The 12,907-nt window shown below is 43.4% G+C and overlaps 2 protein-coding genes across 2 annotated transcripts; both read right to left on the reverse strand.

The window, feature by feature from the left end:
- Positions 1-1,383: 1,383 nt before the first annotated feature.
- On the reverse strand, positions 1,384-5,290 carry LOC124214677 (L-threonine ammonia-lyase-like). The gene is made up of 6 exons (XM_046617215.2): positions 4,972-5,290; positions 4,066-4,185; positions 3,602-3,960; positions 3,360-3,522; positions 2,744-3,036; positions 1,384-2,196 (listed from the first exon to the last, which is right to left on the reverse strand). Exons 1-6 carry the CDS (start codon positions 5,080-5,082, stop codon positions 1,830-1,832), a joined length of 1,413 nt encoding a protein of 470 aa, XP_046473171.1. The 5' UTR covers positions 5,083-5,290; the 3' UTR covers positions 1,384-1,829.
- Positions 5,291-8,348: 3,058 nt separating this feature from the next.
- Positions 8,349-12,255, reverse strand: LOC124214684 (L-threonine ammonia-lyase-like). The gene is made up of 6 exons (XM_046617230.2): positions 11,937-12,255; positions 11,031-11,150; positions 10,567-10,925; positions 10,325-10,487; positions 9,709-10,001; positions 8,349-9,161 (listed from the first exon to the last, which is right to left on the reverse strand). The coding sequence occupies exons 1-6, from the start codon at positions 12,045-12,047 to the stop codon at positions 8,795-8,797; spliced, it is 1,413 nt and encodes a 470-aa protein (XP_046473186.1). The 5' UTR covers positions 12,048-12,255; the 3' UTR covers positions 8,349-8,794.
- Between the last annotated feature and the right edge of the window lie 652 nt (positions 12,256-12,907).

Here is a 12,907-nt window from a genome sequence, read left to right on the forward strand (position 1 = left end):
CGGTACTGAGGCAGGTAGCTGGAAAAGAAGGGTCTGGGCGACCGCTCCGTTATAATTACCGTGCGCTTCTTCACAGAACCGACGGGCGGTCACTTAAGTGCTCATTGCATTCGAACTAATGGGAATTTTGCTTTGAAATTTTGACCACATATTCTTGAATAGTTATACTAACGATTCATGCAATAAAAAAACAGACGATTTTTCGATCGGTCTAAACTGGGTTCCCCCCTTAAGTCCTAGCTCAACCTAGAAAATAGTCGCTGCTTTTGCTCCTTGGGCCGACAGTGAGAGTATGATGAACGCGGTGATTCGATCGATGTTCATTATTGTGAACAACCGAATTAAATTACATATTCATAAGATATTGCTAAAAAAAGTATCACTATTCGATTTGTGATTTCAAATTATTTGTACGCCCTCAGCTTTTTTCTTCACACTTTTGATGTCCTGATTTATTCTTGGTCGCTCAGTTTTTAGTCTACCATAACATGTTACAAAAGAAAAGAAAAAAAAAAACGATTCAGAGGGATTGACCTGGGATCCTTGTTAATGTAGAAAGTAAAAAATTCAGGCTTGACTGCCAGTTGTTTCGCCAAGCTGCGTTTCGGTATAACGACGAATTAAGCTGGCGAGATACGCGACGAGTTTGTCGGCAGCGGTGTCGGGGCACAATCGAGCAAGCACTAATCCCAGCTTGTCACGGGCATCAGGATTTAATACATCCAATTATGATACGAAGTTCGTTCGACGTTAAATGTAGCGTGTCAGAGGATGTGCGGGTTGTTCCAAGTCGGAGCGACGAGCGCTGGCTGCGCAGCACCCAGAAGGCTTGACGTGACCGAAATCACCAAGGTTCTGGTTTCCCCGCTCCGCAGGTTGCCCCTCAGGAAATGTAACCGGTAGCTGAAACTCGTTTAATTCAATGTCCCGACCAAAAGTCGCCATGACATTTATTACGACTCAGCCAATTCTCCCCCGCCTTACTCGGGGACCCCGATCATCGTCTTCGACTTATTAAACGATCCAAGGTTGGATGGTAGCCAGCATTAATTTTCTTGCTTACCATCCACAATATCCTCTTTGAAAATCTCCCCTGAAAAAATCCCCCATTGAAAAAATTCTCACTGCAGAAATTTATATTTTCCTCGTCAATTTAATTTAATCTGTTTTTTAATTTTTTCATTTTTTTTTTTCTTTGTTTTTTCTGTCATAGATGATTTTATCCTGCGGGGATTTTTATCGGAGAGATTTTCTCTAGCCACCATTTTCTTGGATCTAGGATTAAACTCAGACCCCCTGCCGAGGTTTTTTACCACAGAAAGAAACCCCCTTTTCACATTCTCAGGGAGTATAGGCTATCAATTTTTAAGTATAAAACCGCAATACTAATCAAACATTCTTTATTAACAAAACTTTTACCCAGATACCCCATGTATAATACCCAGAATTATTGATTAACAATTTTATCTTTCGTTACAGCTATGCGAACTATAGGTAGGTGTATAATATGTACAGAAACGTTTGGCCCATAACCACAAGATCAGAAATAGGAATAAATAAAAGTTACACATTACAATGTTCACACAACTGAACGAGTTGCCTTCTTTTATCCACGATCAGTTAAAGTAAGCGTTGAAAATATCATCTAGAGTCAACGTCGAGAGAAATAATTCAGTAGCAACGCTAAGTCATTTTTCGATAATACACGTCCTCAATGTCGTTTCAGTCTAAGGCGATTCAAAAACTATCGATGGTTAATCTTGATTTCGGTTTGAACGCGGATTGAACGCATTTGATCTAATGCGGTAGCGTCATAACTGGTTTACAATCTAGCACCCTGTGAAGGATCGATCGTCACCGTTTGAAAATTCGGAACTGTTGCCAAAAACAACCCTCCTGTAGTTCTTGTAGAGCATTTCCTGTAGCTGTCGGGCGTGATGGGCGTCCCTGGTCTCGCATACGACCTTGACCTCGACGCTGAATATGTCCGACATGATCCAGGCCCGCTCGTGCATGATGTCTTTTATGGACACCCCGATGTCGGCGACCATCTTGCAGAGCTCGGAGATCCCTCCTGGACGGTCGGACACCGTCACTGTGAACTTGAGGAGGCGACCCTCGGCGGCAAGTCCGCGCTCCAGGCACCTACCCAGGATCGTCGTATCTATGTTGCCACCGCAGAGGGGAAGGACCACTCTAAAACAGATTTTAACCGATGTAGGTGAGGCGGCAACGCCCTCGAAGAGGTGCGGGCTAAGGGATGGCCCGTTTAACGGTTAATTAACTTTTACGATTATACTTCGTTTCGGGTCGTTACGTAACGACGCCCGGAAACGACGACGGAATGACGCGCGAACTCTGGATGGAACGACTGACGAAGAACCACCACCCCCATGCTTCGTTGTTTCTCAAGGATCGCTACTCCTTGCCGTATACCTACCATCTTCCTGCGGGATCGCGTATCAGAAAACGGGAAAACCGGAGTCCCAGGAAAAAAGGTCTTACAGGTACTGTCAGGAACATTATGCATTCGAACTACAAGAAATCACATTCCAAAAGCTCGTAAAATTGTACAAAATTGTTTTATGAGTTACGAAACTACTAAGTTGGTGTGGCATTTGAAACGATGGCGATCGGAACATCGTTCAGCTCTTCGTTGGAGGAACTGAGCCGTTACTTTCCTAATGAGCTGCTTGAGAGATGTTGGAATCTTTGGTTGCGAACTCAAATGGTGTCACCTCACCTTTTTCCTTTCAGTTCGTCGAGCTGTCCTGCGAGAATGGCGGCCAATCCCGTAGCTCCGGCACCCTCGACTATGCACTTCTCATTTTCGACCAACTTCAAGATCGCTATGGCGATCCACTCCTCCTTGACGACGACTAGCTTGTCAATCAGCGGATCGGCAGTAACGAAGGCGTTGTAGCCGACCATAGGGACGGCCAGACCATCGGCTAGAGTCGATTCGATTGGTGTGTAAGTTGGACGACCGGCTGCCCGGGCTGCCGTGAAACTTGCGCACCTGTGGGACTCGACGCCCTGGGAAAAATCGGTGAAAAGTGAAAAAACGGTTCTGAGAGGCCTTTTGGAGAGAAAGAATTGTACAGTTTCATTACTTTTTAACTTTTTTTCTCTTTCTAACGTGTCCCTCGAAAAATTTGCCGTAAAACCCAGAGAAAGTAGGAAAATATTTAGAAGTCAAAATATTTTCCTACTTCCACCAGTTTCTTTTAGTATTTATCACATATATTTCGAGTGGCTCATTATAAAAAAAAAAAAAAAATGTCAAATAAGGAACTACTCTGTTATACAGTATTTTAGGATACGTTGGAATTAATGCTTCTGATTCTTCCGATTCTTACTATAACTTTCACATGCGGATGCAGGGTTTTTATCGCCAGTGCAACACCGGCGATGAGACCTCCTCCTCCGACGGGAACGACAACGGCATCGATATCTGGAACCTGCTCCACGACCTCCAATCCCAATGTTCCTTGACCGGCCATGATGTGCGGATGATCGTAGCTGGAGGAGGGAAAGACCGCATATCACACTTGTGACAGTGGACATAGACGCCAAACTGAGTCGGGAATATTGTTCCTACCCGTTGATGTAGACGAGGCCCTTTTCCTTGCCGATCTGCATGGCGTTCTGCTTGGCCTCACCCATGTCCGAACCCTGGACGACGACCGTTGCGCCGTGCTGTTTGCACGCTGCGATTTTCATGATCGGCGCCACAGCCGGCATCACGACTGTCACCGGTATTCCAAGTTTTGCCCCATGGTAGCAAAGTGCCAAGGCATGGTTGCCCAGGGAGGCCGATATCACTCCGTTACGTTTCTGCTCGTCGGAGAGCATCAGCAAAGCGTAGCGAGCGCCTCGCTCCTTGAAGCTTCCCGTGGTTTGCAGGAAGTCCTTCTTCAGGTACAGCTCCATGCCCATGGAGTCCGACAGCCGGGATCTCTGTTCGACGGAGGTTTCGGGTGAGTGTCATGAAAAATGATGTTTGTGCAATTGGAAGTGAATCGAAGACTTCCGATTGCTCGATATACAGTGATATTTACATACCGCACATGGTGTGTTGATTATCCCCGACTTGATTTTGAACGCGGCTGAGGTCACGTCTTCGCAGGTGATTTTTTGTGGATTTCCCTCGACGCAGTAAGGGTCAAAGACTGACTCATCTCCCTGTAAAATCAAATCGTTGTACGTATATGCGGGCGTAAAACCATTGAGCTACTGCGATAAGGCCAAGCAATATTCAGGTAGTAATTCTTCGGTTCCTTGATTTTACATAAATACTCCTGCTGTGCCATATCTCCCTATTATGATAGAATATGGAACGTCGATAGTCTTTTGTCACCGCACATATTGACTCAATGACTCAACGCTCATTACTGATAACGCGCGTATATTGGGTCAAAGGTTCATGCTGAGTCAAAAAACCGTTAATCGGTACTTACACCCGTCTCTCTTTGCTTAAAGTCTACGATTCACGTTGTTGGTCTTCAAGATCAACTCTGTGATAAATGTTGCTATGATAAATTCGCAGAATCGGTTAATGTTGTCAACCTTGGAATATGGATGTGAATCACAAAAAGTATCGAATGCCTGAACGTTAGTCATTGAAACTGTCACAGGACTGTCGTTATTATTCAATGTAATTTCATTTTTTTTTTGTTTACAATGCTTTGTGAAATATGAATCTCAGTGTTATACTTTTTAACTGTGTTAAACTTTCGTGAAACCGATAAATCGAAAACCCATTATTGGTAATGTTAATTCGCGTTCGAAGATGTGACAACCGATCAAAGTGCATTGTTCAAAACGAGTGCGTGATGGATGGAATTATTTACTTCGATTTTTCACAAGGTACGGAACTTGAACATAAAATTCAATCCTAAATTATCCCGTGTAACACCCTCGCCCTACAGTAGAGTTTGATGAAGATTATAAGGGAATTAGATAACTTACCGTAGAAATCGAGGAGACGGAAATGTTGCTAGTGCTCGAGTAACTCTTGTTAACTCCATTTGAAGCAAACAAGTTAAGAGGCTGACTTGGAAGCTTATTCAGATCCCTCATCTCGCACCTTGTTTTCAATCTTCGTAGGTAAACTTTAATTACGTTATTGAACAACCAATAACCTGAACTTCAGACGAGATACTGCGCGGGATACGTGTTTTATGGAAAATTGCCTCCGACGAATATAATCGCGAACCTTGTGACCTTAAGCTCGAGTCTCCTCTTGCCGAGAAACTTTACTACTGCTGCACTTACGGATGGGGGCGGGTTACTTGCCCCACTCGGCAACAGCACGCGCTGTGTCACGTGACGGTCACTTATCGTCGTCGGCTGTTTCTCGGACGGAACATTTTCATTATATACATACGTATACATAGCCTCGACACGCCTCACCACCGCAGCATCGACTTCGACCTTATCAACCATCATTTCGCAACACGGTTTACTGTCAGCACTTTTTTCGAAAATCCGCCACAAAATTCTCGGGCTCAACGCGTGTTTTTTTTCAACTACAGTGAAAAGTCGCGACTTGATCGAACGGAGACGAGATTGCCAGTAATTATGATAACGATTGATCGTGAATATGTAAGCAACTGCAAACACGTGGATGGAGATAAATTCGCTGAGAAGAATTATTTGTGGAATAATAAGCGAGCACGGAAAATTTCCATTACACTAAACGCTGTTTGCAAACCGTTAGAAATCGTCTGATTATAAGGGTCAAGTCCACTTACCACATTAGCCTGGCGCCAAATTTTTCTGTGCTCCATTCTTATACAGTGGTCAGAGTAAAATTGAAACAGTCACTCTCGCCGGACCTCAGTCAGGTGACTCAATAAAAAAACGCAATCCAACCAACGACTACGAATCAATGACCTCGCTCTCTGATATCTAGCCAGAAAAAACTGGAAAGAAACCACATTGCACTATTCTGTAAGTCTCGCTGTAATGATTAGTTGAAATTCGGTCATCGCACATGTATAGGTGATCCAGCTTTGACCCCATCCAAATGTGTAGATCTTAAATCTATCTTAAATATAAGCTCAAGTGGCTCTTACTTGATCATCGAATATTCACCTACTAATTGTTTCGTGCTGACATTTTACAGCGACAAATCTGTAATACCGTAAAGATTTGCTGGTTTTCAAGAGGGTGAATAAATTTCATTGCCAGAATGCACATTCTGGATCGAATTTGACTATAATCATTGCTGCATCATTGTGTGAATCATAATAATCGGTAAATTTCCTTAAAGGGGGAAACCGGTTTATGAGGTCGAAATTTTGCTGTTTTTCATGATTTTTTTTAACCAGAAAGGAATAACCACAAAATGTTTAAACTTGGAGGATATTTTATTTATGTTTTCAAGTACACTTTGAAATTTTTTCAAATGATTTCCGCCGGAAATAGTGGAGTTGCCGCGTGCAGTCCATGGGCGATTGCCGTCCGAGCATTTGGCTTGCGTACATCCCTGACGTCGCAATTTTTATCTGTAATCGTCGGGTTTTTTTTTTTCATTAAAAACATACTTTCTAAGAATATGAACCTAATTTTGATCAAACAAATTGAAAATTGCATGTTTTTGAGGTGCTTGAACACAATGTCATGTTTTTATACTATATTTTTTCATCTTTCTTGCATAAGAACATATCTTTATAATAACAACATAATCCCCGAATTAGGTTCATATCACGTGGAATTGAATAAAGAATATCTACACCAAATTTCAGAACGATTGATCAATAACTTTTTGAGCTAGAATGTACGCAAGTCGAAAAAACGTCGTTTCGAGAAAAACGCGTTTGAAATAAAATGTAGCGAAAACGAGAAATTCAAGGCAATAATTAATTATAAAAAATGCTCACCGGTTAATCAGCTATTCCAGCATCGTATAGCAATCCCTCTTCTTGCTCATATGCGTCATTCTATTATTCAATAGTACAGCGGTACTGAGGCAGGTAGCTGGAAAAGAAGGGTCTGGGCGACCGCTCCGTTATAATTACCGTGCGCTTCTTCACAGAACCGACGGGCGGTCACTTAAGTGCTCATTGCATTCGAACTAATGGGAATTTTGCTTTGAAATTTTGACCACATATTCTTGAATAGTTATACTAACGATTCATGCAATAAAAAAACAGACGATTTTTCGATCGGTCTAAACTGGGTTCCCCCCTTAAGTCCTAGCTCAACCTAGAAAATAGTCGCTGCTTTTGCTCCTTGGGCCGACAGTGAGAGTATGATGAACGCGGTGATTCGATCGATGTTCATTATTGTGAACAACCGAATTAAATTACATATTCATAAGATATTGCTAAAAAAAGTATCACTATTCGATTTGTGATTTCAAATTATTTGTACACCCTCAGCTTTTTTCTTCACACTTTTGATGTCCTGATTTATTCTTGGTCGCTCAGTTTTTAGTCTACCATAACATGTTACAAAAGAAAAGAAAAAAAAAACGATTCAGAGGGATTGACCTGGGATCCTTGTTAATGTAGAAAGTAAAAAATTCAGGCTTGACTGCCAGTTGTTTCGCCAAGCTGCGTTTCGGTATAACGACGAATTAAGCTGGCGAGATACGCGACGAGTTTGTCGGCAGCGGTGTCGGGGCACAATCGAGCAAGCACTAATCCCAGCTTGTCACGGGCATCAGGATTTAATACATCCAATTATGATACGAAGTTCGTTCGACGTTAAATGTAGCGTGTCAGAGGATGTGCGGGTTGTTCCAAGTCGGAGCGACGAGCGCTGGCTGCGCAGCACCCAGAAGGCTTGACGTGACCGAAATCACCAAGGTTCTGGTTTCCCCGCTCCGCAGGTTGCCCCTCAGGAAATGTAACCGGTAGCTGAAACTCGTTTAATTCAATGTCCCGACCAAAAGTCGCCATGACATTTATTACGACTCAGCCAATTCTCCCCCGCCTTACTCGGGGACCCCGATCATCGTCTTCGACTTATTAAACGATCCAAGGTTGGATGGTAGCCAGCATTAATTTTCTTGCTTACCATCCACAATATCCTCTTTGAAAATCTCCCCTGAAAAAATCCCCCATTGAAAAAATTCTCACTGCAGAAATTTATATTTTCCTCGTCAATTTAATTTAATCTGTTTTTTAATTTTTTCATTTTTTTTTTTCTTTGTTTTTTCTGTCATAGATGATTTTATCCTGCGGGGATTTTTATCGGAGAGATTTTCTCTAGCCACCATTTTCTTGGATCTAGGATTAAACTCAGACCCCCTGCCGAGGTTTTTTACCACAGAAAGAAACCCCCTTTTCACATTCTCAGGGAGTATAGGCTATCAATTTTTAAGTATAAAACCGCAATACTAATCAAACATTCTTTATTAACAAAACTTTTACCCAGATACCCCATGTATAATACCCAGAATTATTGATTAACAATTTTATCTTTCGTTACAGCTATGCGAACTATAGGTAGGTGTATAATATGTACAGAAACGTTTGACCCATAACCACAAGATCAGAAATAGGAATAAATAAAAGTTACACATTACAATGTTCACACAACTGAACGAGTTGCCTTCTTTTATCCACGATCAGTTAAAGTAAGCGTTGAAAATATCATCTAGAGTCAACGTCGAGAGAAATAATTCAGTAGCAACGCTAAGTCATTTTTCGATAATACACGTCCTCAATGTCGTTTCAGTCTAAGGCGATTCAAAAACTATCGATGGTTAATCTTGATTTCGGTTTGAACGCGGATTGAACGCATTTGATCTAATGCGGTAGCGTCATAACTGGTTTACAATCTAGCACCCTGTGAAGGATCGATCGTCACCGTTTGAAAATTCGGAACTGTTGCCAAAAACAACCCTCCTGTAGTTCTTGTAGAGCATTTCCTGTAGCTGTCGGGCGTGATGGGCGTCCCTGGTCTCGCATACGACCTTGACCTCGACGCTGAATATGTCCGACATGATCCAGGCCCGCTCGTGCATGATGTCTTTTATGGACACCCCGATGTCGGCGACCATCTTGCAGAGCTCGGAGATCCCTCCTGGACGGTCGGACACCGTCACTGTGAACTTGAGGAGGCGACCCTCGGCGGCAAGTCCGCGCTCCAGGCACCTACCCAGGATCGTCGTATCTATGTTGCCACCGCAGAGGGGAAGGACCACTCTAAAACAGATTTTAACCGATGTAGGTGAGGCGGCAACGCCCTCGAAGAGGTGCGGGCTAAGGGATGGCCCGTTTAACGGTTAATTAACTTTTACGATTATACTTCGTTTCGGGTCGTTACGTAACGACGCCCGGAAACGACGACGGAATGACGCGCGAACTCTGGATGGAACGACTGACGAAGAACCACCACCCCCATGCTTCGTTGTTTCTCAAGGATCGCTACTCCTTGCCGTATACCTACCATCTTCCTGCGGGATCGCGTATCAGAAAACGGGAAAACCGGAGTCCCAGGAAAAAAGGTCTTACAGGTACTGTCAGGAACATTATGCATTCGAACTACAAGAAATCACATTCCAAAAGCTCGTAAAATTGTACAAAATTGTTTTATGAGTTACGAAACTACTAAGTTGGTGTGGCATTTGAAACGATGGCGATCGGAACATCGTTCAGCTCTTCGTTGGAGGAACTGAGCCGTTACTTTCCTAATGAGCTGCTTGAGAGATGTTGGAATCTTTGGTTGCGAACTCAAATGGTGTCACCTCACCTTTTTCCTTTCAGTTCGTCGAGCTGTCCTGCGAGAATGGCGGCCAATCCCGTAGCTCCGGCACCCTCGACTATGCACTTCTCATTTTCGACCAACTTCAAGATCGCTATGGCGATCCACTCCTCCTTGACGACGACTAGCTTGTCAATCAGCGGATCGGCAGTAACGAAGGCGTTGTAGCCGACCATAGGGACGGCCAGACCATCGGCTAGAGTCGATTCGATTGGTGTGTAAGTTGGACGACCGGCTGCCCGGGCTGCCGTGAAACTTGCGCACCTGTGGGACTCGACGCCCTGGGAAAAATCGGTGAAAAGTGAAAAAACGGTTCTGAGAGGCCTTTTGGAGAGAAAGAATTGTACAGTTTCATTACTTTTTAACTTTTTTTCTCTCTCTAACGTGTCCCTCGAAAAATTTGCCGTAAAACCCAGAGAAAGTAAGAAAATATTTAGAAGTCAAAATATTTTCCTACTTCCACCAGTTTCTTTTAGTATTTATCACATATATTTCGAGTGGCTCATTATAAAAAAAAAAAAAAAATGTCAAATAAGGAACTACTCTGTTATACAGTATTTTAGGATACGTTGGAATTAATGCTTCTGATTCTTCCGATTCTTACTATAACTTTCACATGCGGATGCAGGGTTTTTATCGCCAGTGCAACACCGGCGATGAGACCTCCTCCTCCGACGGGAACGACAACGGCATCGATATCTGGAACCTGCTCCACGACCTCCAATCCCAATGTTCCTTGACCGGCCATGATGTGCGGATGATCGTAGCTGGAGGAGGGAAAGACCGCATATCACACTTGTGACAGTGGACATAGACGCCAAACTGAGTCGGGAATATTGTTCCTACCCGTTGATGTAGACGAGGCCCTTTTCCTTGCCGATCTGCATGGCGTTCTGCTTGGCCTCACCCATGTCCGAACCCTGGACGACGACCGTTGCGCCGTGCTGTTTGCACGCTGCGATTTTCATGATCGGCGCCACAGCCGGCATCACGACTGTCACCGGTATTCCAAGTTTTGCCCCATGGTAGCAAAGTGCCAAGGCATGGTTGCCCAGGGAGGCCGATATCACTCCGTTACGTTTCTGCTCGTCGGAGAGCATCAGCAAAGCGTAGCGAGCGCCTCGCTCCTTGAAGCTTCCCGTGGTTTGCAGGAAGTCCTTCTTCAGGTACAGCTCCATGCCCATGGAGTCCGACAGCCGGGATCTCTGTTCGACGGAGGTTTCGGGTGAGTGTCATGAAAAATGATGTTTGTGCAATTGGAAGTGAATCGAAGACTTCCGATTGCTCGATATACAGTGATATTTACATACCGCACATGGTGTGTTGATTATCCCCGACTTGATTTTGAACGCGGCTGAGGTCACGTCTTCGCAGGTGATTTTTTGTGGATTTCCCTCGACGCAGTAAGGGTCAAAGACTGACTCATCTCCCTGTAAAATCAAATCGTTGTACGTATATGCGGGCGTAAAACCATTGAGCTACTGCGATAAGGCCAAGCAATATTCAGGTAGTAATTCTTCGGTTCCTTGATTTTACATAAATACTCCTGCTGTGCCATATCTCCCTATTATGATAGAATATGGAACGTCGATAGTCTTTTGTCACCGCACATATTGACTCAATGACTCAACGCTCATTACTGATAACGCGCGTATATTGGGTCAAAGGTTCATGCTGAGTCAAAAAACCGTTAATCGGTACTTACACCCGTCTCTCTTTGCTTAAAGTCTACGATTCACGTTGTTGGTCTTCAAGATCAACTCTGTGATAAATGTTGCTATGATAAATTCGCAGAATCGGTTAATGTTGTCAACCTTGGAATATGGATGTGAATCACAAAAAGTATCGAATGCCTGAACGTTAGTCATTGAAACTGTCACAGGACTGTCGTTATTATTCAATGTAATTTCATTTTTTTTTTGTTTACAATGCTTTGTGAAATATGAATCTCAGTGTTATACTTTTTAACTGTGTTAAACTTTCGTGAAACCGATAAATCGAAAACCCATTATTGGTAATGTTAATTCGCGTTCGAAGATGTGACAACCGATCAAAGTGCATTGTTCAAAACGAGTGCGTGATGGATGGAATTATTTACTTCGATTTTTCACAAGGTACGGAACTTGAACATAAAATTCAATCCTAAATTATCCCGTGTAACACCCTCGCCCTACAGTAGAGTTTGATGAAGATTATAAGGGAATTAGATAACTTACCGTAGAAATCGAGGAGACGGAAATGTTGCTAGTGCTCGAGTAACTCTTGTTAACTCCATTTGAAGCAAACAAGTTAAGAGGCTGACTTGGAAGCTTATTCAGATCCCTCATCTCGCACCTTGTTTTCAATCTTCGTAGGTAAACTTTAATTACGTTATTGAACAACCAATAACCTGAACTTCAGACGAGATACTGCGCGGGATACGTGTTTTATGGAAAATTGCCTCCGACGAATATAATCGCGAACCTTGTGACCTTAAGCTCGAGTCTCCTCTTGCCGAGAAACTTTACTACTGCTGCACTTACGGATGGGGGCGGGTTACTTGCCCCACTCGGCAACAGCACGCGCTGTGTCACGTGACGGTCACTTATCGTCGTCGGCTGTTTCTCGGACGGAACATTTTCATTATATACATACGTATACATAGCCTCGACACGCCTCACCACCGCAGCATCGACTTCGACCTTATCAACCATCATTTCGCAACACGGTTTACTGTCAGCACTTTTTTCGAAAATCCGCCACAAAATTCTCGGGCTCAACGCGTGTTTTTTTTCAACTACAGTGAAAAGTCACGACTTGATCGAACGGAGACGAGATTGCCAGTAATTATGATAACGATTGATCGTGAATATGTAAGCAACTGCAAACACGTGGATGGAGATAAATTCGCTGAGAAGAATTATTTGTGGAATAATAAGCGAGCACGGAAAATTTCCATTACACTAAACGCTGTTTGCAAACCGTTAGAAATCGTCTGATTATAAGGGTCAAGTCCACTTACCACATTAGCCTGGCGCCAAATTTTTCTGTGCTCCATTCTTATACAGTGGTCAGAGTAAAATTGAAACAGTCACTCTCGCCGGACCTCAGTCAGGTGACTCAATAAAAAAACGCAATCCAACCAACGACTACGAATCAATGACCTCGCTCTCTGATATCTAGCCAGAAAAAACTGGAAAGAAACCAC

Source organism: Neodiprion pinetum, chromosome 3 (assembly GCF_021155775.2).
Source record: "Neodiprion pinetum isolate iyNeoPine1 chromosome 3, iyNeoPine1.2, whole genome shotgun sequence".
NCBI classification, from domain to species: Eukaryota; Metazoa; Arthropoda; class Insecta; order Hymenoptera; family Diprionidae; genus Neodiprion; species Neodiprion pinetum.

Excerpts from the sequence above, each read along its gene's own strand:
- LOC124214684 (XM_046617230.2), bottom strand. The coding sequence starts at position 12,047 with ATGAGGGATCTGAATAAGCTTCCAAGTCAGCCTCTTAACTTGTTTGCT. Across the intron at positions 11,151-11,936 it reads CCGTCTCCTCGATTTCTACG|GGAGATGAGTCAGTCTTTGA; the intron begins GTAAGTTATCTA and ends TTGATTTTACAG. Across the intron at positions 10,926-11,030 it reads TAATCAACACACCATGTGCG|AGATCCCGGCTGTCGGACTC; the intron begins GTATGTAAATAT and ends TCCGTCGAACAG.
- LOC124214677 (XM_046617215.2), bottom strand. The coding sequence starts at position 5,082 with ATGAGGGATCTGAATAAGCTTCCAAGTCAGCCTCTTAACTTGTTTGCT. Across the intron at positions 3,037-3,359 it reads ATCCGCATGTGAAAGTTATA|GGCGTCGAGTCCCACAGGTG; the intron begins GTAAGAATCGGA and ends GATTTTTCCCAG. Across the intron at positions 2,197-2,743 it reads GACGAACTGAAAGGAAAAAG|AGTGGTCCTTCCCCTCTGCG; the intron begins GTGAGGTGACAC and ends AATCTGTTTTAG.